Below are 25519 nucleotides of genomic sequence, written 5' to 3' on the forward strand. Positions count from 1 at the left end.
ATTAGGGCAGTGTTTGTGACTTAGATTTCAACCTTTCGATGCCACTGCCTCGGTCCTTAAGCTAGAACAGTGAGGGAGTCAATCATATATGACAGTCGGTCGTGTCCATACATGCACTTCTACTGTTTTCACCCAGCTGCAGGTATATAATTTTAGTAAACTTGTTACAAATAGCATGTTTAAAAAATGGCTTTTTGTAATAAGTTTACAACATCTTTCATGTCAACTCTTTGGGCAAAAATATTCATATTTTGTTGACAATCAATATTTTGTTAACAAACATAGGAACTCTGATATTACAGCTCTTGCCTACTACGGTGATCTTTCTGATGAGAAATGGTGACTAATCCAAATCACTTGTGTCGACAATAACGCGGAGGTACATGGTGTCATCTCTCACATAGGCATGGCTGCTGCTGTCCAGCTGACTGAGCGGCACGAAGAGCGGACATCCACTGGCGATGTTCATGTCACTGGTGGGCCGCTGGAAGGACGAGCTGGTCGGGTCAGGACGGAACGCGTCGATCACGTGTTCGCGGTCGTTCTGATCCAGGAGCATGAAGGTTACCTGATAGTAACAAACAAAGTAACAGGCTATTATCAAGTAGAAAGACTGGTAACTGACTAACATTAAAGCTATCATGTAAACACCCAATTTACTTTCTGAGTGAAGTATCAAACCTTAAAGAAATAACTTGTGTGTGATTGCACAGTTTCTTTAAGCATCTACTTATGTACATAGTCAAGCTTGCCTTTATGACTTACCTTCTGTCTGAAAGGCCAGCGCAGTAGTCCATCGTAGTGCCCCCTCATCACGACGAAGAACAGGCTGACATGAGTGCCCTTGCCCATCCCGTCTCCGTTCAGGTAGATCCGGGCGCACATCTTGTACCCTGTACGGCTGGTGAAGAAACATGGCGAGTAGAAACTTGCCGTCTTCCCTGTGATGCCATCGTGGCGCTTACGGGTGAAGTCTGCGATCTTCCAAGTCAGGATGCCGTCATAGCTGGTCAGTTCGAGGGTCTGGATCCGGAGGTCTTGTTCCGCGAGGGCAACGTCCTTCAGAGCGACGATCCTTTCCAGAGACCTGACCTTCCTCTCCAGAGTCTCGATGATCTCCCTGTCCTGACGACGTTGTCGTTCGTACGCCTCCATCTGGGAACTGCACTTCTCGATCTCACGGTTCAGAACGGTGACGATGCCTTCAAACATCCCGATTTTGGATTCCCAGACGGCGAGCTTCTTTGTCACGTCTTCAAGTTTGGCCCGAATCTGTTCAACTCGATTTTCCTGTTCCTTCGACACGCCTCGTCCCGACGCCGTTGTCCCCTGGGTTTTATTCCCCAACTCCTTGATGTTCTTGTCCACTCGACGAGGGAAGACAGCTCGCATGTTCTTAGACTCTACCAGTCTCCCCCGGTCGCTGGGAAAATAGTAGAAATTGGCCAAATAGAGTCAAATGTTTGAAGGGAGTTGGCTACGGAGAGAGAGAGGGTCCAATTCGCATTCAATTCGCATTCCATTCGGTTGCGAATTGGACCCTCTCTCCGTAGCCAACTCCCTTCAAACATTTGACTCTATTTGGCCAATTTCTACTATTTTCCCAGCGACCGGGGGAGACTGGTAGAGTCTAGCATGTTCTCGCGTGACTCCACGTCCTGATCTCGCAGCCCCATCACATCTGGTGCCAGTTGGAGTAGCATGGCCAGAACCATATTGAGATGAGCTTTGATGGCGTCATTTCGCTGTCCGCCATGATCATGTTGCTTTCTCTCCGACTACAAAATTAGAATACGATTGGTTCAAATACATGTACCTTATCAATGCTTTCCTCCTAATTTAACCAATCGCAATGCAGTGGTATAACGTTAGATGCTATGTTTTTGTTCTCACCTCTTCCTGGCATCCCACCGGTTCGAAGTGACAGGGCTGTTTCATGTTGGGACAGTCTCCAGTCCGCGGATGTTGATGGTCCTGTAGCTGTGCGCGGGTCAGGCCCTTCTTACCGCACCACTTACACCGGGCAGGGGCCATGGGGCAGGACTCCTGGTGTTTCTGGTGATAGAGAGGAATAAAATCATAGATCAGAAAATTTGTGATGACATCACAGTGTTCAGTCATTTCGCTGGATTCTAAGTGTGATTAATCATCAAAACTCCTCTCAGTTGCTACAACCTACGGCACGTGTATTTTCCCGCCGCCATATTGTTAACCAGAATCCTGTTGTCAAGCAGACGACAAAGGTTTGTGAGGAACCCTTTTTTGTCTAAATGCTGCGTGTGATAGTGGACTGAGGAAGATATTTTCCTCAAAGTTTGCTCCTAACACAACAAGGAACACATGGACATAGTAGTATTACCATTGCTACGGCATCCAGCTAACTTTCCATGAATAATGTAACGTTACACATTGCCCGATGATGACGATGGGCCGACTTTGAGTGAAGTTCTACCGACTCAACACACGGCTTGTTCCCGAACTGGCCTGATGTTTGCGGTACGGCCGTTTTTTCGTGTATTTTTTTTACTTGGACACGTCTATATCCATAGCACTCTCCTCAAGCCAAGGATGGAACGAATAGCTGCTGTATAAAATGTGATTAGCGGTAAGATATTCAAGACGAATCTTCTCTCCCGAATTAATGTGCCCCCTGTCCGACAGCACCATCATTGTGCGTGCGGCGCACGGTAGTTTCAAGTTGAAATATTATGGTGTCAGCACGACTAGAGACAAAATCTACCATATATATGATTAGTGCAAAGATAGTACATGATACTGACAGAATAATAGAAAAAAAGGATGTTTTATTGTTCTGCTAGATTGATTTCAGTCAACCATTATCGGAAAAATCCCGAATTTAGGTTACCCAACGTTAATACCATAATTGATCGAGTCTTACCGCAATGTCCTTGAATGGATGTGGCTCCTTACACCACCGGCAGATTTCAGATCGAAAGGCACAGTTTTCAGCAAGATGTGTAGACAGGTCCCACCTCGGTATCTTTTCCTTACACTCGCTGTGGATGCAGCTAATCTTCTCGTACCCGCACTCATATCGATGGGCCTGTAGTATAAATGCGGTCATGAGTAGAATGCAAAGTTCCACTGTAAAGAAGAGTGTGGCTGTCTGTCTGTATGTCTGTCTCTCTCTCTCTCTGTACGGGTGTGCGTCTTTGTGCGTGTGTGTGTGTGTGTGTGTACTGTTACACATATGAACAATATAGATGATAAGTTTAAAGATGTAAAGGGCAGTTGATTCTTCATATATCTTGTTCATTCATTTAGGCTAATACCTTCTCTTGCTCTGGTCTGTAAAAAGCGTTTGATACTGTAAAATGAATATGATGTTTAACAACGGCTATACAGGATGACACAGATGTTGCAACCTCGTATTTAACAAGTTAGACTGACGCAAAAAAGCGTTCCAGTCTATAGCACTGTGCTGACTAATAAGAGTTAAGAAAACTCTGATTTCTCGTATCCGCCCAAGGTACATCTAACGTTACCTACCTTAAGTTGCTTCAGAGGACCCTCCCATTTGCAGCCGTCGTCGTCGTTGTTGCAGACCACTGGAATGTTGTTTATTTCTCTCTCAATGGCCTTGTCCGGAAACACCTGTGGAAACCACTTAACTTAGCCCGGTAGGCGTATCTGGTGGTATGTTGAATAGTTCGATGGCTTTTGTTTCAGATCTTGGAAGAATCATCTTTGTCAGGTTCAGATTCAAATTCCGACTATCCATCTCCTTCTTGTCACAGACAGAACATTAGGGAATACTAGAAAGGACATAATATTGCTTAAAGTTAGGACGATTTGTTGATTATTCACAACTGTGTCACATACATGTAGTCACGGTGCCCTTTTATTTTCACAAAAGAAAAGAATAGTACATCAATACTTTCAGTACAGACTGTATTTTTGTTTCCAACTCACGTCTTCAGTCTTTATTCGTTGACCGCATGATGGCACCTTACACTGCTGGAACTGACCACCACTGGCTCTGAAAGAAGTGACATGTGTCAAAATGGAACAGCAGGTTTTATTTGATCACCTGCGCAGAAGCAGGGTTACACACACGCTAGGCGTTGTATTGTACCCCATATACTTCTAACACGTAACACTTAACTTGATGAGGAGTCATGACAACCGGTTCCCTCAGTGTCTTTATTCTGCATCATCGGTAACATCATTTAGACATTATTATGTGCATCCCGACTAAAAGTGTTTGGGTGGAGTACAACATGTATCAAAATTATCCAATAGGTAACGTTGTTCTTACCGTTTCAGTTCTTCCAGGCATGATTTACAGTACCTATGTCCACATGACGTCTGTCGTGGCTCGTTCAGCAGCAGACCACAGGACGAACAGCAGTACTTTGGGTCGGTTCCCTCTCCCTTCAGTTTCACGGAGAAGCCAGGCATTGTGCAGGGGTGGGTAGAAAATCCTCTTTTTCACGGGACCACCTGCTGGAAGACAGAAATACATATATTACAGCACTATTACGCCTTTCATGCACCTGCCTTTTTTCTCCCATAAGGCCACAGCAAGTAATTTTTATGGATGACATCAGCACGCTCATTAATTTTCGCCTGATTTCGAAATAAAAAACAAGAAATTTCATTGCCCTCCGACGGTAGTCAAGATGCCAAAAATTGTCAAATATGTCGTAAACGTTGACAGTCTAAGGTATTTCATTGCATATGAATACCCAGTGTAGTTCCTGCCCATGATGGTATGACAAGCTGTTTTCTGCGTTTGTTCTAGTTAATTGAGCTGTATACACATCTTCAAGAACAGTTTAATGTTGACAGACTAAAGTGTTCCATTGCATATGAACACTCAGTGTAGTTCCTGCCCATGATGGTATAATAACAAGCTGTATTCTGCATTTGTTCTAGCAAGGACATTGTATAAATAATGGGGGGGGGGGGTCTAGTTGTGTTAATTGAGCTGTATACACAAGGTGTTTCATCGCATATGAATTCCCAGTGTAGTTGCTTCAGATGATGGTACAACAAGCTCTTTTCTGCATTTGTTGCAGCTAGTCTATTGAGATGTATACACATCTACAAGGACATGTTTACATTAAAACAAGGAGGTTTTATATTATATATGAAACCCCATTGGTTGAATACAGAAATAAAAGACCTGTTGGTCATGATGTCATATTTCGTCGCCTCAATTCTTGTTTAACAAGACTTATGATCTCAAAATTTGAAAATATAGGAATCTTGTTTTTTTTGCCCGCCTTGTTTTTTTTTCGCCCTATCTCATTAATTTTGGAGTCTGCGGAGGATGTCATCCATAAAATTTACTTGCTGTGGCCTAATACAAAAAGTATATTCAACAGTACAGAAGTCAGTCCTTGCATCTCTCGGATATCGCATGTTGAAATACACAATAGCATAACGACGCTGTAACAGTAAGGGCGGAAGTCCCATTCTTTTTTACTTTAATTTTATGACACAGGAGCCCCAGATACATTTGTTAAAATACTTTCCATGACGCTTCCAGGGTTTGACACTAAATTGAGCGGGGCTTTGCGGTGGCATAGTGGCAGGGTGTTTGGTCCTGAACCCAGAGGTCCTGAATTCGAATCCGGGGCCCTATGTTGTCCCGTAGACGTTGACTTTGGGAAACGCACTTTACACGTAATTCCTCACTTCACGCAGGTGAAAATGAGTACCTAGTATTGGTTAGGGGCGTCCCTCGGATAGGACGTTAAATGGAGTTCCGTGTTTGAGGAGAGCTACACCTCGAGCATGTAAAATAACCACCATCAGAATTATCTATATGGCTCTTTCCTCTCCGCCGTGAGAGGATGAAATAAATTTGTCCGGATATGCAGCTTGTACTGTACAGTACAAACCTAGTGCTTTACGCCGTGAGGCGGTTTACCGAGTATGCAATACAAACAAACAAGGAAAAAAACTACCTTCAGCAAGAACTTTAGCTACATGATAAAGAATAGGAAGCTTATATGCAATAATTCAATCAAATGGAAAACAGGCTGTAGTAAAAACAAGCGCTGTGGGATTACAAATTATATATGCATTTTATCACGATGCTAGAAACTATCCACCTTTATATACTAAATACACTTCACTCTCGTGGATTTCTACTGGTCTAGTTTTCGAACACTGACGTTTAATAACCGGTAGGGGGAGCAAAAGCGCAGTTTTTGCTGAAATACGCACCTTGAAATATGGGGATAGTCTATCTGAATTTGAAAATGTAAAAATTTTGTAACTTTTTCAATTTTAACCCCCCTGTACATGCCCCTGAAGTTTGTACCATGACTATGTACTAAACTAGTATAAAGGTATGCTAGCAAACATAATTAATGCCTTAAAGTATAAGTCCTTCGAGGTAAGAAGATGAATATCTGAACCCCAAATCTGTTCTCCACACAGATATAGAATATTCCCAAATCACCCCCATTACAAAAATAGACTAGTCCCATTAGAACATGTAAAAACTTCAAGGGGTATGTACAGGGAGGTTAGACTCCAATAATTGCTAATTGCCCAAATTTTGAGATTTCTGTGCTCAGATAGACCATATCCATATTTTGAAATGCGTCTTTCACAAAGTTGGAATTGATACCCCCCAACCCTACCCTTACTCAGTCCCCCACGGCCCACCCAAAAAAATCCCCAGAGGGACCCAATATGTATGACCTCATTTCCAGCGAAAATGAAACCCGTTCAGCAATAAAGACAACTAGCAACACTATAAAAGGTACGTACATGTATACCTGGAATTAGTACATTCCAACTTTTGAATCTTTGTATAGTGTTCATTTGGATGCTATCAATCTGTCAGTGAATATTTCTTTGTAAACTCTCATCACCGTAGTTTGAATCCTAGTCCTTAGTATATCAATTCTATTTCCGCCTTCACTGCCCTATGTGCCATCTCTGTTTTCTGTGAAGTACCCAATTTCATTTGAACAAAAATTCTTTGAAGAACCCAAAAAAAATTATTGTTAAACATATTCAGTTATGAAAATAACATGCAACGTCTGTGTGTTCTCTCTGGAATGACTAAAACGTTTATCAAAAACGAAAGTGAAACACCATGGCAAAACTGTTACAATGTGGTGCCTTTGTGGAACAAAGAAACTGAATACATCAAAAGTACAATACACGACAGAAATGGGCCAAAATTGTACAATATGTACCGAAACATCGGTAAAAATGTGAGGAGTTTTATCGGCCGAAGATACCACACATAAAGTTTACTAAATTAGGAACGTCCATATTTCCTCATTATTTGCCCTTTGATCTCTAGATCGAAATGGTCATAGTGGCATTAGGTTTCACGAAAGTACAGCGTTAACAAAATCATGAAAACATGGAAACGTGTACACGATATATAACGTTATATACACTGGAAGAATACCTGTCTTCTCTTGATATGGTATTGTGCTGGTATTGCATGTAACGTTAACATTGTAAACTGGGGTGCATGATGCGGTAATGCTTGAAGATATTATCAACGATTGCTCTTGTATTTTTCATAACCTGTTACAATAATTGATAACATTTCGTGTAATAACCTTAAACCGAGTTATATTCATGTACGCATTTCATCACAAATTATCCACCCTTATATATATACTACATGCAGTTCCACCTCTCGTTAGCCTATAATGTTCTAGTTTTTGAACAACGCCTACTTTAAGTGTAATAACCGTGTAACTTTATACCTTATTTTGTTGACATTTAACTTGCTCAATGATTCTTACAAATGACCCTAATATCTACTGGACATAAATGGTCACCGTAGCTATAGTGGAATTTGTTTCAAACTCCATACGGTTTTTGGAGTCAGTCACTACATTGTATGTTCAATGGCTTTCAATCACTGAAGTTCGGTTTGTTTGGAAAGGTAAAAAGGACAACGACCTCAACAATTTAAAATCTACAAGCAAATAATCTCCAAGCAGATATAGCAGTAAGCGTATTTTACGTTGATTTGTACGTTTTTTTCTGAAGGTGTGTGCTTTGTAAAGATACTCCTAGTATGAAAGAAACCACGGCCTCTTCTATATCAAAGACTTATGCTAGCCCTTATTGTTTTAGTACACTATGATGTTAAGTTTTATTGTATACTTCTATCTTGTACTATGTTTAATAGTTGTCGTCATACGTTGTACCGTGTACGATTGCAATAAAATTCTTCTATCAAAAATACATTAAACCTCTGCTTGGCAGGTAGTAAAAGATAAACATCATCATGACATCATGAAAATGGCGGGAACTGAATCACGTGACTAACAAGTGGACAAATGGACTCGGTCAGATACAAAACGACCGGAAGTGGGTTACCAACAAATTTGAAGAGATTATTGTTGCCTCTAGACAGAGATTAATGACATGGCATGTTTGTAATGAAGAGAAGCACGTCCAGTCCTCAGATACTAACAAAAGTCAATGCTGTTTACTAATGTGAAAGCCGCACCTCGATAACTTTTTTTAAGTGAACCCACCTATGACCCAAAAGTGGCGACACCATGTGACAACATAGTAACAAGGAAAGCGCGCGAAATTTTGACCTCTGACCCGACCAAGAAGTGTAACGAGAGGCCCTGGGGAGGCCCATGCCTCCTACTAATAGCAGGTAAGCGACGCCGAGTGTCTTGAGTCAGTCTGGTTGCGGCTTATCCACGTATGTGCACTGTTAACTAGTCTATTATGATACCTCCTTCTTAACAGTGACCGAACGTGGTAAATATGTGTGAAACGACATTACATGCTGATACGGTTTGTGTCAGGCAGTCCCCTCCCTTCATTTTTGAACTGTGACTCTTTTCAATTTGTTCACCGAAATGCGGGCGTCAGACAAGCTAAATCAGTCAAGTCTTGTGTATCATTAATGTATTATATGTAACAAAAATATCCCCGCCATGCAAACGGACATTATGGTTTGTTGGTCTAGCTTTGTGGACGATAACTAGATTAATCAGGCATCCGAAGGGGACTTGTTACCAAGATCCTTGTCCTTTTAGTATACTCATATGCATAACAGTTATATATCTCGTATTCTTATCTTTCCATTGTGTTTCTTACATTTTGTTACATTTTAATCGATGTCTGTTTGATCGTTTGATTTTGTTAAATCTTTTATTTCATTTTAATACAAACAAGAGTCCGTAGGACACAATTCTCCGTGAAGTATTTATAGTATGTACAAGTATTGACCCACACAAACTTTGCATCTCTGCACAGTCCAAGTAGTGTTTTAGAGCAAGTAAAGAAAAAGTGTTTGTTTATCTTTTTCTTTCAATACAGGAGTGGTCAACCTGCTGAAAAGTATGTTTTTACAGCATGACATAGATGGGATCTAGAAATTCCGGGAAAAGTCACAAAGTTAGATCTAGATGGCCCCTTTTCAATTATCAACGAACCATTCAGCCTTACAACTAAGATGTATCAGAAATCACAAATATGCAGTAAATCCTCTTTCCACAGTTTATTGCAGGCCGGCCTGATCTATAGCTATCAAGCTATTTGCAATAAAAAAGGCTAATTTATATTATCGTAACATTTCACGAAGGTCAAAGGTCACCGGATCTAACCACCCGGAAGTGACACTGGCGCGCGCACTTTTCTGAGAGATATTTCTCAACAATCTTTCATCCCCTGCGTAAACTTTTTACATTGTCACAGCCTCCGTATTATAAACTACAAGTGTGGTAAGTTTGAAGGTCCAGAGATTTCCCATTTTCACACTGTGCGTAAAAGTGCATCGTCCGTCCCGTGCGCACATACTGTAAGCGAGTTTCGAGTGGACAAGGCATACTTAATACACAGACTGGAGGTCACTCTACACATGTTCGCAGCTAAAACTCACAATTCCCGTTGCCGCATTGGTATGTAACTTGGTATATCGTTTGCTAGGTTGCGTGTGGTGATGCACGTTGTCTATTTTTCAATGTAACAGTGACTATACGATCACAGCAAGTAAGGAAGATTTATACCCCGTATCTGCCTGAAGTATTCCAGTCATGCATAACGGATTATAACATGGTCCCTATGGCAGGGCAGTGGGACATAGCATTAATTATAGGGGTGCAATTACGATATTGGATTGACGTTTAAAGTAGTTATGGTGTAACAAAGCTATTGTGCATCACCACGCCGAACCAGGCAAACGATATGCCAAGTTACACACCAATGCGACGACGGGATCGTGAGTTATAGCTGCGAACGCGCAAACAAATACATTCCCAATACTCCCAGAAGGAGGTCACACCTCCTCCCCGGAGTAACAAACATGTCAAATATCTAAGCTTTCTCTTCAATCAGTTTATGCACTATATTATGAAACAATTTTCAAGAAACCGGTGGATTTCAGAAAACGTTTAGTTATAACAGAGAACCACGTGCACGCGATGTCAAAGGTCAGGATGTTGTGCAATACGGATCAGTTTTGTTGCGAGCTCAGTGGGGCGTTGGTCAGTGGCGTATTTTTATAGCTCTACAATGTCTGAATATCGTAAAGTAACATTAAGTGAGGCTAATCAAGGTGACAATTGCTTCCCTGTTATGAGATAAGATAGGGAAAGAACTTCGTTTGTCGTATTTCGTAATACTGTGCTCGTATTTTAAACCCGCACATTTGTTTGTGTTTAGCGAACATGCTTATCACGTCACAGAACACGCCGTACATATTAAGGGGACGAAATTTCGACCCTTAATGTAAGCATCAGGTAAAAACCTCATACCTTGTGTCTTGGTAGATCTTGATTTTACTCTAGATCACTCAACAGCACGGTCTTGATTCAGTGCCATCCCTAGCTGCGTCACTTTCTAACACAAGCGGCGCGGGACAGGTTGTTACGCACAACGTCCGCTTCCGTTTGTTGTTTTGTTGGCCAAATTCGACCTTCCACCCCTCTTAATTGCTATTGGCTGTAGGACTTTCAGTGGATTGTGCTATTCTAAGGAGGAGGGGGTACACAGCTTACCGTCGCACCATTCCACTGATTTTAGATATTGATCACGCTTTATGTTCCGATTGGAAGAGATACCAATATACAACAAGCAGCATATTTTCAGATACTATTTGAATCATGTTTGGGCGTAACTTCGTGGTGTAATGACAGCGGATCTCGGACCGATAGTTCTTTTTGTTGTGTCCAACTGGTCAGACATAAAGTAGGTCAGGGCTGACAATAAAACTAATTGTATAAAACTACATAGCTGTGATAACAATGCAATCGTGACAGATTTTCTTTGTCAACAATTTCTCACAAAATATATTGTAATTTTGTGAAATCAAATCTATATCATGTGTGGAAGTCCATACTCCCCCTTTTGCGACCATTATGGCAGAAATGAAAAACTCACGGTTGTGACGCTTTATTTTAGCTTACCCTGCTTCTACTGTATGAGATCATCACACAGACACCAAAAAAAGAGCATTCTTATATCTATCTCTGATTAATTCGTGATAATTATCTTTACACAGCACAACTATAGGCAACATCATTGTAAATAATGTTTTGTGTGCAAAATCTAGCTTGTTCCTTTTTCAAATACATAGCGTTTAACGTATGGGGATTTAGACTACAAAACACCATATGTTTGGGCTTTAAATTAGCTGGGATGGCGATTGATTCCTGTGTGATGAGTTCTTAGATTACCAAACGTGAATCTCTGTATTGAAAATACTGTATAAAATGGATAGGTTGACGCATTGCATTGATCGGTATTTTCCTGAACTTCCCCTCCCTCCCGCCCTCTCCGTGACCATGCTTATATTAAACAGAGCCGTCTAAGAGTCCAATATCGTCGTTTTACCAAAGTCATATTACTTAGGAAACGTACCTTTCGCTTCACTTTGTCCTTCACTTGCTCAAAATTGTCCTTCGAAAAAATGGTTGATGTCTCAGCCTGTAGCGTCACATAAATCACGTGACATATATTGGCGGGAATTATTTCTGGCTTGTAGCCAAACACTAACTCACACAAAATGAATACACTGTTTCTTCGAATAGTTTTATGCACTATCAAATGAAAATGAAATTTAGACTTGAAATCTATTCTTGATTCAAGGCTTTGTCACATTATGCTGAATTTCAAAAAGGTTCAAAATTATATCAACGCGACGTCATTACCTTGGGTTATGTACACACAGTATGGGCCAGTGCGAACCATTATAATAGATCATTATTGTTGCATACTGTTAATGCATTTAAGTTTGCGTGGTTTTTATTTCGTGCTAAGGAAAGAATGGAGAATTTACAGTACTGTACATGCAGAAATGTTCGCGGTGGTTTTATGTTCGCGGTTTTCGCGGCGACCGTTTCACCGGAAACTTAAAACCACAGCAAACACTCCATTCTTGCCTTAGCGCGAAATAAATTTTAAAAAAAACACGCAAACTTAAATGCATTTACAGTACTCTGGTGTCACGAAGGCGTATCTTCTCCGTGTCTCAGTGAAGAATCATACAGTCAGCAATGAGTTAGGAATTGATTTGGTGTGAAGCTATAATCTATTTTTTATAAGAGGGTGGAAAAGCTTTATGAATGTGATGGAAAGTGGTTATAAATAGTATGATGAATGAAATGACTAAAAGTGTGTTTGCCGTTACGTACATGCCTATATCTTAGCTATTTTCACTCCATTTTAATATTAATCAGCCGGGAAGAATATGATGTAATCTGTAACTGCTCCTATTGGCTGGTATTTTATATTTGCTGAATGGTCGCCATCTGGATTCTCACTGGTCGGGACCGGGCGCCACCTGCCAAACTGTACATGTACATATTGCGGTATGTACGAAGGCTTTAGCTCGTGTAGTAATCAAAGTTCTTGTGTAGGTCCATATGGCGTTTGATGAGATTTTATATTCATAGTTTTAACTGGCCATAGGGTTCTAGTTGTAGCACACAAAAAATGTTCAAAATGGCGATAAACCCGCTATTCCAACATTGTAATTTGTAGCCATATATCTGAACATGATGGGAATTCGGTCTTTTTACGTAGAATGTATAAATGCCAATTATTGAATTCAGACTGCTCATAATGACTTACGAACTGTCGCAAGCGACACGCTATATGATGACCAATTCTTAAAACGCTGTACATTGTATATCAGTATTGTATACTAGTAAATAAGTGACGTCTATAATTAATTAGTGTAAAGAAATGCCATTATTGGTGAAGAAATATAGATGTCTAATCATGTCAATATCAGCTACGTAACTCCCCCACACAAAATGTAAATATTGGAATACAGTAGCGAAAGACCTCCTTTTTGAATAGACAAAAAGAGACGAGGTCCAGAAACCCCCCTCACTTGGGCTGGTCGGGGAATCCCCTTTGTAATATTAGATCTAAGCTGTGTCGCAGTAGAAATTCTGCCACGTCAACAGCTCTGTACCGGCGTGAGTGGTTTTCTCGAGAATGCTGACCATGATAGTCAGACGTGCACAGCCACCTTGAGGTCAGTGCACCTTTATTTCTAAGGTCACTGGGGTCTTTTGTTGGCTGATTAACTTGGCAATAAAGGGACCTAGCTTTGCTCCCATATCAAGTTACCAAACAAAACAGACCGGAGTTTGTAATGTTGCATGCCAATTGTGAAACACAGTTTTGAATTCATGATATTTCCTTAGTCTTGTGTGGAATGACGTAAGACGTATGATTCATAGACACCAAAGGGCCATGGGTACAACACATTGTGTTTGTTTCGTACGCCGTAGTGCTCACTCACATTCAAAAGCAACTAGCGGTCACGATGTAATGGAAACAGAAGCAAAATTGTGACCTATTTCTGCTGTGGAGAATTTCCGTGTCTTTAAATGCTCATTACAGCTGACAGATATGGAAACCAAAGACATGATAGATAGGAAACCACAGACTATACTAGGGAATAAGTATTCAACAGTAGTGTGTTCAAACTGATTGATGATGTGTAAATGACTGGATAGCTGGTTAACAACAAGAGAAAAAGTTAATGGCTGCCATGTTGTTAAATTTCTCAAGGAAGCAGAACTTGAAAATTCACTGGAAATCCCCGGCCCTGAACGATGTGTCGTGTTCAGTTTTAGTTGTTGAAAGCCGGGTAAATAAAGTTGATCATACTTGGCAAAACATTAATACATGTCAACAATACAAAGTTTGTCTCTAGCTCTCTATAGTGTGACGACCGTGTTTTTTTGGCAGGCATTGCGTAATCACCTGTCGCCAATATAAAGAGAGCAATCCACCCAGAGTTACTTGTGAACAAATGTCACAAGTCCATGGATTAACAAAAGTCACCGTCTCTAAACAGTGTTCGCAGTGCTTTTCAAATCCAACACAATGCCCTAAGATTGAAAGAATGTCTTAAAGATCTCTTGTATGGTGAATGGTGAAAAATGCCCAAGGTTCCTTGTATGTACCCATCTGAAGTTAAATCTTGAAGAAAAGGCTTACCTTCAAACAAACATTCATCATGTGATTGTTTACACTGTGGTTAATAATAAATTCATGTCGCTGGCCTGCACTCGCGCGACAAGTATGGGACCCTGTACTCTTCATCGCGATTGTATTGAGATGAGATGAGATGAAAGACCAGGAGTAGTAACTATGTTTCTTATGACGTATAAAGCAGAATTGTGAGGTGCTGAAATACTAGATAATTCCAAACAAAACGTAGGGTGACCTGACACTCGAGTAACTGCAGAATCCCACGAGCACAGTAATTCATGATCGTAAAGCTTAACTGTGATTCGTTATCACATGAGTAGTAATTATAAAGAAGGTCCGAGTTTCATTGGTTGGTAACTGTTGTCAGTTGACGACTCACAATAAGTACATATTGTTTTCAAAACCATATTAAGGTGAGCCAATATAAACTAAATGTTTAAAAGGTGACAAACGTTACCTGTCTTTCCCGTCGTGTCTCTCCGGTGAATAACCCCTGACGTAATGTAAATATGCATATGGCCGCATTAAGATTGCTAGCTAGACACGAACAGAGGGAGAGAGATTTTTTGTACACAAATATCAACAAACACCCACGTGTCAGAAGGGTGTAACTTGCCACACCCTCGATCAAGTTAAAATGTGCTTCGAGCTTTGTTTTTGGGTCAAAATTTTTTTTGTCATATTGGCTAACACTGTAGCCTTCATCTAGCGGCAATCCATCGTAATTTTGTGCTTGCCGCATATTGGCCCATGGGGTGCTGCTTTCGCGAGGTACGCAAGGTTTCGTAAGGGACATCCCCTTCGATTTCTGGTTTCCGATACCCGAGGGCGTATTGGTGATTCGTGTATCGTGTTTCTGGGAAATTAACAGATAGTAATTAGCTATGGTATTTTATATTTATAGAGGGACTCTCCATGGTATTTTCGTTAAAATCATTATATATATAAAGTAAGCTGCCATGTTCCATTCATTCCCACCCAGTGGCGAAGACGATATCGTTCAACTTTACTGCTATCACGGTAGGGTACGTGTCAACTATTGGTAACCTTAGTTGAAAATATTCCAGCAAACAGCTCCTCAAGAAACGAAAAAATGATAATTAGAGAATGGAAAGTTTTATCACGCAGTCGGAGGAATGTCAGACTTTTTAGTCACTGCCTAATTTGCATAATCACAATAAGTTGTACCAGGAGGGTTTTTAAAGCTTCACTTGACTCCAACTTCACCTGCTTGCTAACCGCCTCACCGTGATTCCCCTGGTAGGTGATTCCCAATGTGTTATACTCATTCTTCCTTTTCTGACGCTACCCTCCTAATATTGGAAAGGTAGAGATTGTTGGATTGTTGTAAATTAAGCTTAATGTACATACTGGCGATTTTTATAATGGTATTGACATCATTTATCTATAGTTTTATCGAGTAGTGGTAATTTAAAACGATGTTTCTGTCGTGCCGCGGAAGTTAGTTCAGGGACTTCGGTCTCGAGAGTACGTCACGGGTATTCCCCGTGCCCTGACCGTGTCCATAGTTACGTTGTTTGCGTAAGTATGCTTGTTGCTGTGTTGGTTATTCATTGACCCGAAAAGGCTCAGCCATGGATACTAGTACGGTAGACGCATTGGTGCCAGCACATAATTTGCTTACCACAACGCCTGACTATATAGCTAGTATATAATTCAAGAAATGTCAGGTTCTACAAAAGTGCAATAAATGCTGAATTAAAAAATTTGGACGTCAGTACTCGTCCAAATTGAGATAGTCTTTTTATGAACTGGAAAAGTTGGTTGCCCTCCCACTCAGCTTTGAAAGGAACGACCCCACATCTATACCCATTGCAACATCTGTGTGTAAATGTCAACAGAACAATAATGGATATGGATATAGTTAATGAATGGTGGAGATAACGATCAGCGTTCCCATGGAGAGGGACTTTCCCCAAATGGTCCTGCAGCGTCGGGTCAAGTTGTTGTTTCAAAACACAGCTGCGTTAGCTGGGAGATATCAGGTCTGGACTAATGTCTGGAAAATATCACTGTTCCTATGTACTGTTATATTATGGAATAAAGAGTGAAAATTCACTGTCAAAAATACATCTACTGCTGTTGTTGTTCCATAGTTGCAGTAGATGTATTTTTTGCCTAAGAATGTCTATCTTTTCCACAGGGTGGTTGTGCGGACAAAGGGATTTCTACCCACCGCTGAATAATGACTGGCTTCTCGGTAAAACTGAAGGGAGAGGGGACCGACCCAAAGTACTGCTGTTCGTCCTGTGCTCTGCTGCTGAACGAGCCACGACAGACGGCATGTGGACATCGGTACTGTAAATCATGCCTGGAAGACCTGACTAGGTATGAACAACGTTGCTATACTCTACCCACATGATGCCACATCATGCCTTTCCTTTGTTCTCCATCAAGGGGGCACATAATGTCTACGATGTATAGAATGGAGTTAAAGGGATCCGGTTGTTATGACCCCGGCCATGACAACAATATTATATAATTCCAGAAATAAAAGAGATCAGTGAATAAACTGTTAGTAGTACTGTATAACGTAATGATTTGTGTGTGTGTGTGTGTGTGTGTTGGAGTGGGGATACTGTTTTGTTTTTCAGTGTACTTAACAACCAACTGGGTTTATGTGTAGCTAGGTATACCAAAACAGTTTGTTATGTATAATGTAAATTTCACTGCCCATTTTTTTCTACTTGGAAACGTATTGACCGTTTTATTTTACTTTATTGCATGCATAACGTTATATGTTGAGCTTGTATTTGTGGTTTTGTGTTGATAAATAGATAAACAGTGACACTAACCAGTTGGACGGCTATGCGAAACCGTGCTGCTTATTTTGGCAGACTTACAACAACAGAGGGTAACAAAGGACCTCATGGGTGGGGGGGGGGGGGGGTACAACGCCTAGCGTGCGTGTAACCCTGGGCTTAAAGAACACAATACTTTAGTGTTCGTTCTTAAAATATCACTTCTTTCAGAGCCAGCGGCGGACAGTTCCTGTGCAAGGTGCCATCATGCGGTCAACAAATAAAGATTGAAGACGTGAGTTGGAAATTGCACTTATAGATACAGTCTGTTTTTGAAAGTGTAGATACACCATTTTTTCAGTTTGTGGTAAATGAAGGGAGCCACTTTGTGCCTGGATTTACGTCCATGTTATGTGTTTCATAAATATTATCAAAGTTGTTGTTCCTCAAATTGTGCTAATATGGGGAAATACAGGATTTGCTAATATTTGACTATTTTTCTCGTTTCTATCCTTTCATGAATTAACTGACCACTTTCTGATTATTTCAAATTCAGAAATAATTCTGGGTAAGTATTTGTGGAAAAGAACATCAATACTGTCTATTCATTGAATAGTCTATCACAAATACGTTGGTTTATTTTTGCGTCCCTTTCTATCTGTTCCTGTTCATGATCATTGTACTTAGTTTGAAATGGCCATATTCATTCTTCCTTTCTTATCATCTATTATCCTTATGATATAGTCTTCAACAACATTAGTTGAGTTCATCATTTTACCTGTTATGACCATTTTTATTTTTTTGCAACAAAGAATATTATGGATGTATGCAATTTTGTAAATTAATTCATTTTATATATATATATATATATATATATATATATATATATATATATATATATATATATATATATATATATATATATATATATATATATATATAATATTTCATGTATGTACTATTTAGTACAATATGTATTTTGAATATGTATGATTGCATTCATTATTACAATGTTAATGATCTGCGGTATGATATCATATTGCGGTGGTAAGTCGATAGGGATGTAATGTCTGCCTTGTAGCTTCTTTTGTGGAGGTTAGTCTAACCATGAAGACTATATAACCTCCTTGGTCTAACAACTTTCATTGTAATTTAATTTGATTTAATCTAATTTCATTGTAATTTCATTTTCATGGATCGGCATGCCATCAAATAAGATATCAATTGGGAATTGCAGTAACTTTCAATGCAAACCAAAGTGCCCATTGGCCTACTGGATGAATGTGGTAAATGTTTCGAGTCTCAAAACTTCTTTCAATTCTTTTGCGTCTTGGATATCCAATTACAATATAAAGAGGAGGCGGACGGAACAACACGTAAATTTGTGGAAAATAGAAACCGCTAAGCATAAGACATGAGGAAGCGTTATGTATTGAAGACCAAAAGTTAGCAAACTTACAAGGAACGACCGCGGCAGAAGCAAGGAAACCGCTAGGAGGCCAACAATCGACCTTGACTGTTGTCTTCCCAAGTCCTACTCACGAAAAATCATGAATCCATCCATATCTTGTCGAGTTATGCTGGCTTAAGTATATTCTCCAAGCAGAGGTTTTGGTCGGGGGGGGGTAGTAGTTGCCGGGGTTTCTTACATTCGCCGACCGTAGAGGAGAGGAACGTTAAAATCCCGGACAAAACTACCCCTCTCGAGCGAAGCCTCTGCTTGGAGAATAGCTTAAGTATGCAGAAACACAGACATACACGCACAAACACTCACACAGAAACACACGCACGGACACGCGCAAACACACACACACACACACACACACACACACACACACACAAGCACACACCTACACAAGCACACAAGCACACACGTACACAAGCACACACACAAACAAACACATGCACGCACGCACACATATACACACAAACACGCATACATACATACATACATACAAACACACACAAAAACACACATACATGCATACACATAAAACAATACCACCTGTCACGGACGGGAGATGACATGACTTGACTCGGGGAAGGGGTTTAACGAACAGACTATGTGACGTTAATGACAATCTACGACGCTGGGGAAGAAATCTGGATGGTTGTCTTCGATCTGCGAGGTTGAGGTGTCGGCAGGAGGTGTGATGAAGATGTGTGCTGACAGCATTCGCGATTGAGGTATTAATGATTGTAGAGAGCACTTATGCCTCAGCCACATGTTCAAACCCGTGCCCCGACTGGTGCTTCTACGGGCTTTTTTAAGCACCCGAAAAAGACCGTAGACTATCCCGAGGGGCAGGGGTTTGAAAATGTGACAAGCTCGTGTCCCCATACACACGCCCCACCCCACCCCGGCCGGGGGTATAAATCAGCTACATCCCCTACGGGCTTCCTCGGATTGTGGTTGAGGCATTAGCTGAGGAAATTTCTCTTGGATGTAAAACCAAGTCTTTGTAAAACCTATTGCTTAGTATGTCAACATTTTAAAACACAAATGGGTTACCCTTTCTTGTGGGCTTAGAGAACTAATGAAGGAACAGTCTAACGTCATTCGGTTGTACTGTTTTATGCACCAATGTGACTTTTAACAACAGAGATGCAAGGCACTACTACTCCTGAAGAACTCGTAAGCTGAGGCAACTGATTAAGATATCATATTCTGGTTATCGTAGTTGAGCGCTGTAGTTAATATGCAATTAAAATGTTCTCTATAATAGATTTGATGATATTGAAAGAAAAAAGATACTAGCTTTAGAGGTCGTCTTATTGGATCTTCTTCACATTTCTTATTTGCCCTTTTGTTTTTATTTTTTTAGGTGGAAGCAAATGCGGAATGGTTGACAGACGAATTGACGGTCGAAGCTACTGCAAATCATAGTTACTGTCCACAAAGGTGACCACGACGGACTCAAACGGGATGAGGATATGTCATCTCCTTTTACGGATGTGCAAAACTGTCATCTACAAAGCCGGAAAACACACCAACAAAAAACTGGCTTACGATATATATTTTATCTATGACATGGCAACCTTACCTATGGGTTGTTTCTTCTCCAAGACTCATTGATAGTCCCCTTCAAACAGAAATATCGAAAATGATAGATTCGTTTCGCTTGGTGTTGTAACCATACCGATGTTAATATGTGTACAAATGTTGTTTTATAAAGATTTCTTCCTTTCGACCTATCAACAGAATGCACATTTGTCAATAATCTGCAAATTGTCCCAAATGTAAGTCATTTCTAGTTTTCTCCACTGATGTGTCTGTGAAGAGACGGAGATGGGGACTGACGCTGAGATACTTGATTCTTTGAAGATCTAAAACAAAAATCATCGACCTGAGTACTATTCATGTCACTACCAGATGCGCCTGCCGGGCTAATGTATCTAATGAACCCGCCATCGTGTTTTCACAGGTGTTTCCGGACAAGGCCATTGAGAGAGAAATAAACAGCATTCCAGTGGTCTGCAACAATGACGACGACGGGTGCAAATGGGAGGGGCCTCTGAGGCAACTTATGGTAAGTAACTTCAGTTGTACCATTAGATACATGGACGCACACGAGAAATTCAGACACATGGACAGTTTTCTTAACTCGGCTTATAAGTCAGCACAGTGCTAAATACTGGAACAACATCGCCTTTTTGGAATCAGTGTAATTCATGCAATACGAGGTTGCAAATTCTGTGTATCCTGTGTACAACTGTAGTTGTTCAACATCATGTTTCTTTTACAGTATCAAACGAATTCCACAGACCAGAGCAACAGTTAACAGGAGATATTAGCCTAGATGGATGAACAAGGTATCTAAAGAAGCGTCTGTCCTTTGAAGCTTTAATTCATTTTGTTCACACACACACACACACACACACACACACACGCACACGCACACGCACGCACACACACACACACACACACACACACACACACACACACACACACACACACACACTCTACTCTACAGTGGAAGTTTGCATTCTACTCATGACTGTATCTATACTACAGGCCCATCGTGATGAATGTGAGCACGAGAAGATTGGCTGCATCCACAGCGAGTGTGAGGAAAAGATACCGAGGAGGGCTCTGTCTACTCATCTTGCTGAAAACTGTGCCTTTCGATCTGAGACCTGCCAGTGGTGCAAGGAACAACACCCATTCAAGGACATTGCGGTAAGACTTGTGGAATTATGATATTACAAATATACAAGAGGTGATTGTGCTGTCTGCATCACCAATCAACTGTTTCCTCTGACTGAACACTGTAATCATAAATAATCATAAAGTTATCGCAACTCTTCTGATGTACGATGTTATTCCTCTCTATCATCAGAAACACCAGGAGTCCTGCCCCATGGCCCCTGCCCGGTGTAAGTGGTGCGGTAAGAAGGGCCTGACCCGCTCACAGCTGCAGGACCATCAGCATCCGCGGACTGGAGACTGTCCCAACATGAAACAGCCCTGTCACTTTGAACCGGTGGGATGCCAGGAAAAGGTAAGTGAAAAATATAAAGATATTATGATTACTTGTATCAATAGGGGAGATGTGATATGGCCGTGTTCGCGTGGTGTTAAGTTCTGCGCATTCCGCCTCTCGTCACATCTAGTTAAAATTTTGTGGTACCAGTCGTTGAAAGACTTGCATCGTCCTTTCGGAGGGGACGTAAAGCCGGCTGCCCCATGTTTGTTTGGCGTTAGCCTCAAGTCTCTGCACGTAAAAGAATCCAACACACTTATAGAGAAGAGTAGGGGTGATCACGTGTGCTTGACAAAAAAAACGCGAGCCGTAACAAAGCCGCATTGCACTTAGGTCTTAATTTCTTGAAAAAAGCATCATGCCTCAGTTGAGGATGCCTGCTTTTCTTACAAATAGCGACTACATTCATCATTAAGGCACCAATCCCCTTGTTGTTTCATCGCAACATACATTGTATTTTTACTTTTACAGCTGGAAAGGAAACAACATGGAGAACACCAAAAGAAGACGGTTACAAACCATCTCAACATGGTTCTGGCCATGCTCCTGCAACTGGCAACAGATGTGGTGGGGCTACGGGATCAGGACGTGGAGGCTCGTGAGAACATGCGAGCTGTCATCCCTCGGATGGACAAGAACATCAAGGACCAAGGCAGCCAAATCGCACAGCTGGAGCAGAAAGTTTCCGAGTACCAGTCAGAGGGAGCAACGGCGTCAGGATCAGGTTCGAAGGCACTGGAGAATCGAGTTGAACAGCTTCGGGCCAAACTTGAAGATACCGTAAAGAAGCTCGCCGCCTGGGAACCCAGAGTTGGAACGTTTGAAGGAATCGTCGCGGTTCTGAACCGTGAGATCGAGAAGTGCAGTTCCCAGATGGAGGCGTACGAACGACAACGTCGTCAGGACAGGGAGATCATCGAGACTCTGGAGAGGAAGGTCAGGTCTCTGGAAAGGATCATCGCTCTGAAGGACGTTGCCCTCGCGGAACAAGACCTCCGGATTCAAACCCTCGAACTGACCAGTTATGACGGCATCCTGACTTGGAAGATCGCAGACTTCACACGAAAGCGCCACGACGGCATCACAGGAAAGACGGCAAGTTTCTATTCGCCATGTTTCTTCACCAGCCGTACAGGGTACAAGATGTGCGCCCGGATCTACCTGAACGGAGACGGGATGGGGAAGGGCACTCATGTCAGCCTGTTCTTCGTCGTGATGAGGGGGCACTACGATGGACTACTGCGCTGGCCTTTCAGACAAAAGGTACATGTAAACCAAACTTTACATACATACTTTCGTTGTTTTGGCCTCACACATTTTTGCGAGCACTAAAACATTTACTTTTTCTCATTTCCAAAATCATTATCATCTATATCTTAACTTCAGGTGACCTTCATGCTCCTGGATCAGAACAACCGAGAACACGTGATCGACGCGTTCCGTCCTGACCCGACCAGCTCGTCCTTCCAGCGGCCCACCAGTGACATGAACATCGCCAGTGGATGTCCGCTCTTCGTGCCGCTCAGTCAGCTGGACAGTAGCAGTCATGCCTATGTAAAAGACGACACCATGTTCCTCCGCGTTATTGTCGACACAAGTGATTTAAACTAATAGGCCCTATCGGAGCTCACGGGATGGAAATCATAGAAAGGTTAAATTGTCTGTTGGACATCGTTGCACGTGATACATGCAGGAGTATGTCAGACATAGTGCAAATGTTCAGACGCACTATTTATTGTCTAAAACGTATCGTCTCTGCCAAAGATGTGAACAGGAGAGACGAATTAATAATCCGAAACAACAAGTCGTCTTATATGGAAAATGACCGACATTGTCTTTCGGGTATGATTGGACGTCGAACAACTTATAGCCGTGAAAATCGTAACCCAAGTCGAAAAGTGCATTTCAATCTGAATGATATTAGAATATTGTACGATGCAACGATGATCTTGTGCAATGATACATTCACAACTACCTCTTCATTCATTAGATTTATATTTTCAAAATTTCCGGTCTTAATTCCTCATTGCAATATAAAATTCGATGTTTTGGCATTTTGCTTGAAATCATTTTATTTGTTGCTTCATGCTAAAAAACGTTCAATATGTGAATGGCACAAAATGTTAGATCACTCCTCTATATTTTTATGTAAACAAAGCATGTTAGCAAACATGAAGTGGACATCACCACCAGAAACATCACTTTGTTTCCGATATTTGTTAAAAGGTAACGGCATTTTCTCGTACAGAATCATGTAAACAGTGTCTAATATTACTGACAGTATGTTGACATTATTCTACCTGAAAATGTCTATTTCCTTCTGATAAGTGTCGCAAACAAATTAATGTTCGATGTATGAAATGACCATAATTGCAATTTGGGACAAAGATCATGTACGTCAAAAAGTAGCTGTACGGAAGCTTAACAGATTCCCGGGAATCACTTTTGACTTTGTGACCATATGTTGAAGTTATATCAGATAAATTATCTGGCATAACAGCATATCATTATGAGGTAGATGATTGTGTCATTATGTTATAGGTGACCATGCCACAGACATTTTTATTTTGTCATGAAATGACAATACAAAACATAAAAAGCACAAAAATACAAAAACAACAAAAATGTTAGAAGCACAACAAAAACAAACAAAAAGAAAAAAACACAAAACATGTAAAAAAAACTACTAAAACACCAAAATCACTAAAAAAACACAAAACATGTGAAAAAAACACTAAAAAAAAGAAAAAGAAAAAAACTATAAAAAAAACGTGAAAAACCAAAAAAAAGAATTAAAAGAGTGAGAAAAACAACAGAAATAATAAAATATGTTTGTGGTTGTTTTCAGGCTTGTATAAACATGTAAACACCTGTAAAAGGTACCACGTATACGATTCCTTAAATAAGTCGCCGCTAAATTAAGTTAACTAGAGGTAAATCAGCCTGTACACTTTAAAGCTTTAGTTTTAATCAGTGACATGGTCACCCTTTTCTGTGATTTCCAGCCCGTGAGCTCCCGGCAAACTTGTGTTGACAACGACACGGAAAACGGTGTTGTTGAACAGGGCAAACCAGCAACAAGCAACTGACAACTGTCCAAGTGGCTCTATATGATTGGCCAGATTTCTAAGTGTGTGAAACCTGTCAAAATTGGATGAATGTTTTGACTTGTACTTTTTTGGGGGTGTTCTTATATTCACCTTTGACCGTGTTTAATGCCTAGATCATATTCCGTAAAATGTAATTCACACACATGTGAGATGAATCAGAATTTTTTTCCACAAATGTCATGATTAATATGGTATGTTCTTGCTTGCTTATGTTGAGTGCAGATCTTCTTCACTACACAAAATGTGATCAACAGTAATCTGACGTGGATAGCATTGCTTATATTAAGATTTGAATATGAGGATGAGCATAAATGTAACTACATTGAACTGTACAGAAATAGTAATAGACCAGTCAATATGCAGCTGTTATTAGATACACTGAGAGAAATCAACATGCCCATGCACGATGTTGTTATGTAATATAAAAATGGGATATAATTATGCACAGACAGAAGGTAACTTTAGCTGTGGTATAAGAATACTTCATCTCAAATGTGACATGCTTTCAATGTACAGAATACAGCCTACGGGTATTTCGCCAGTATAATACGAGCTGTTAGATCTTATCTAATCGGTAGCGGTATATTCTACATATTCAGAACCTATTTTATTAAACTAATGTTGATCGATATGGCTTGTGTCTGTTTTCAGTGTGTGCGTGCGTGTGCGCGTGTGTGTCTGTGTGTGTGGTAATTACAAGTACGACAACATAAAACATATAGTTTAGAATCTG

At 40.7% G+C, this 25519-nt stretch overlaps 2 protein-coding genes and 1 long non-coding RNA gene across 3 annotated transcripts; 1 reads left to right on the top strand and 2 right to left on the bottom strand.

Moving 5' to 3' along the window:
- Positions 1–304: 304 nt before the first annotated feature.
- Positions 305–1322, bottom strand: LOC136441869 (TNF receptor-associated factor 2-like). Its single transcript, XM_066438406.1, has 2 exons — positions 766–1322; positions 305–568 (listed from the first exon to the last, which is right to left on the bottom strand). Exons 1-2 carry the CDS (start codon positions 1210–1212, stop codon positions 344–346), a joined length of 672 nt encoding a protein of 223 aa, XP_066294503.1. The 5' UTR covers positions 1213–1322; the 3' UTR covers positions 305–343.
- A 574-nt stretch (positions 1323–1896) lies between these two features.
- LOC136441870 (uncharacterized) lies at positions 1897–3800 on the bottom strand. The gene is made up of 3 exons (XR_010756940.1): positions 3511–3800; positions 2900–3064; positions 1897–2055 (listed from the first exon to the last, which is right to left on the bottom strand). It is a non-coding gene; the product is annotated as an uncharacterized lncRNA (long non-coding RNA).
- Positions 3801–13356: 9556 nt separating this feature from the next.
- Positions 13357–25417, top strand: LOC136441352 (TNF receptor-associated factor 2-like). The gene is made up of 8 exons (XM_066437603.1): positions 13357–13462; positions 16595–16779; positions 17424–17487; positions 20618–20722; positions 21208–21372; positions 21533–21694; positions 22148–22939; positions 23063–25417. Exons 2-8 carry the CDS (start codon positions 16637–16639, stop codon positions 23285–23287), a joined length of 1656 nt encoding a protein of 551 aa, XP_066293700.1. The 5' UTR covers positions 13357–13462; positions 16595–16636; the 3' UTR covers positions 23288–25417.
- Positions 25418–25519: the final 102 nt, after the last annotated feature.

The sequence above is a fragment of the Branchiostoma lanceolatum genome, chromosome 9 (assembly GCF_035083965.1).
Source record: "Branchiostoma lanceolatum isolate klBraLanc5 chromosome 9, klBraLanc5.hap2, whole genome shotgun sequence".
Taxonomy (NCBI): domain Eukaryota; kingdom Metazoa; phylum Chordata; class Leptocardii; order Amphioxiformes; family Branchiostomatidae; genus Branchiostoma; species Branchiostoma lanceolatum.

What these genes read in the sequence shown, in the direction of transcription:
- LOC136441869 (XM_066438406.1), bottom strand. Translation starts at nt 1,212, where the DNA reads ATGTTTGAAGGCATCGTCACCGTTCTGAACCGTGAGATCGAGAAGTGC. An exon ending in GCTGGCCTTTCAGACAGAAG is followed by an intron (nt 569 to 765) that starts GTAAGTCATAAA and finishes TGTTACTATCAG; the next exon opens with GTAACCTTCATGCTCCTGGA.
- LOC136441352 (XM_066437603.1), top strand. Translation starts at nt 16,637, where the DNA reads ATGACTGGCTTCTCGGTAAAACTGAAGGGAGAGGGGACCGACCCAAAG. An exon ending in AACAAATAAAGATTGAAGAC is followed by an intron (nt 17,488 to 20,617) that starts GTGAGTTGGAAA and finishes GTGTTTTCACAG; the next exon opens with GTGTTTCCGGACAAGGCCAT. An exon ending in ACCCATTCAAGGACATTGCG is followed by an intron (nt 21,373 to 21,532) that starts GTAAGACTTGTG and finishes CTCTATCATCAG; the next exon opens with AAACACCAGGAGTCCTGCCC.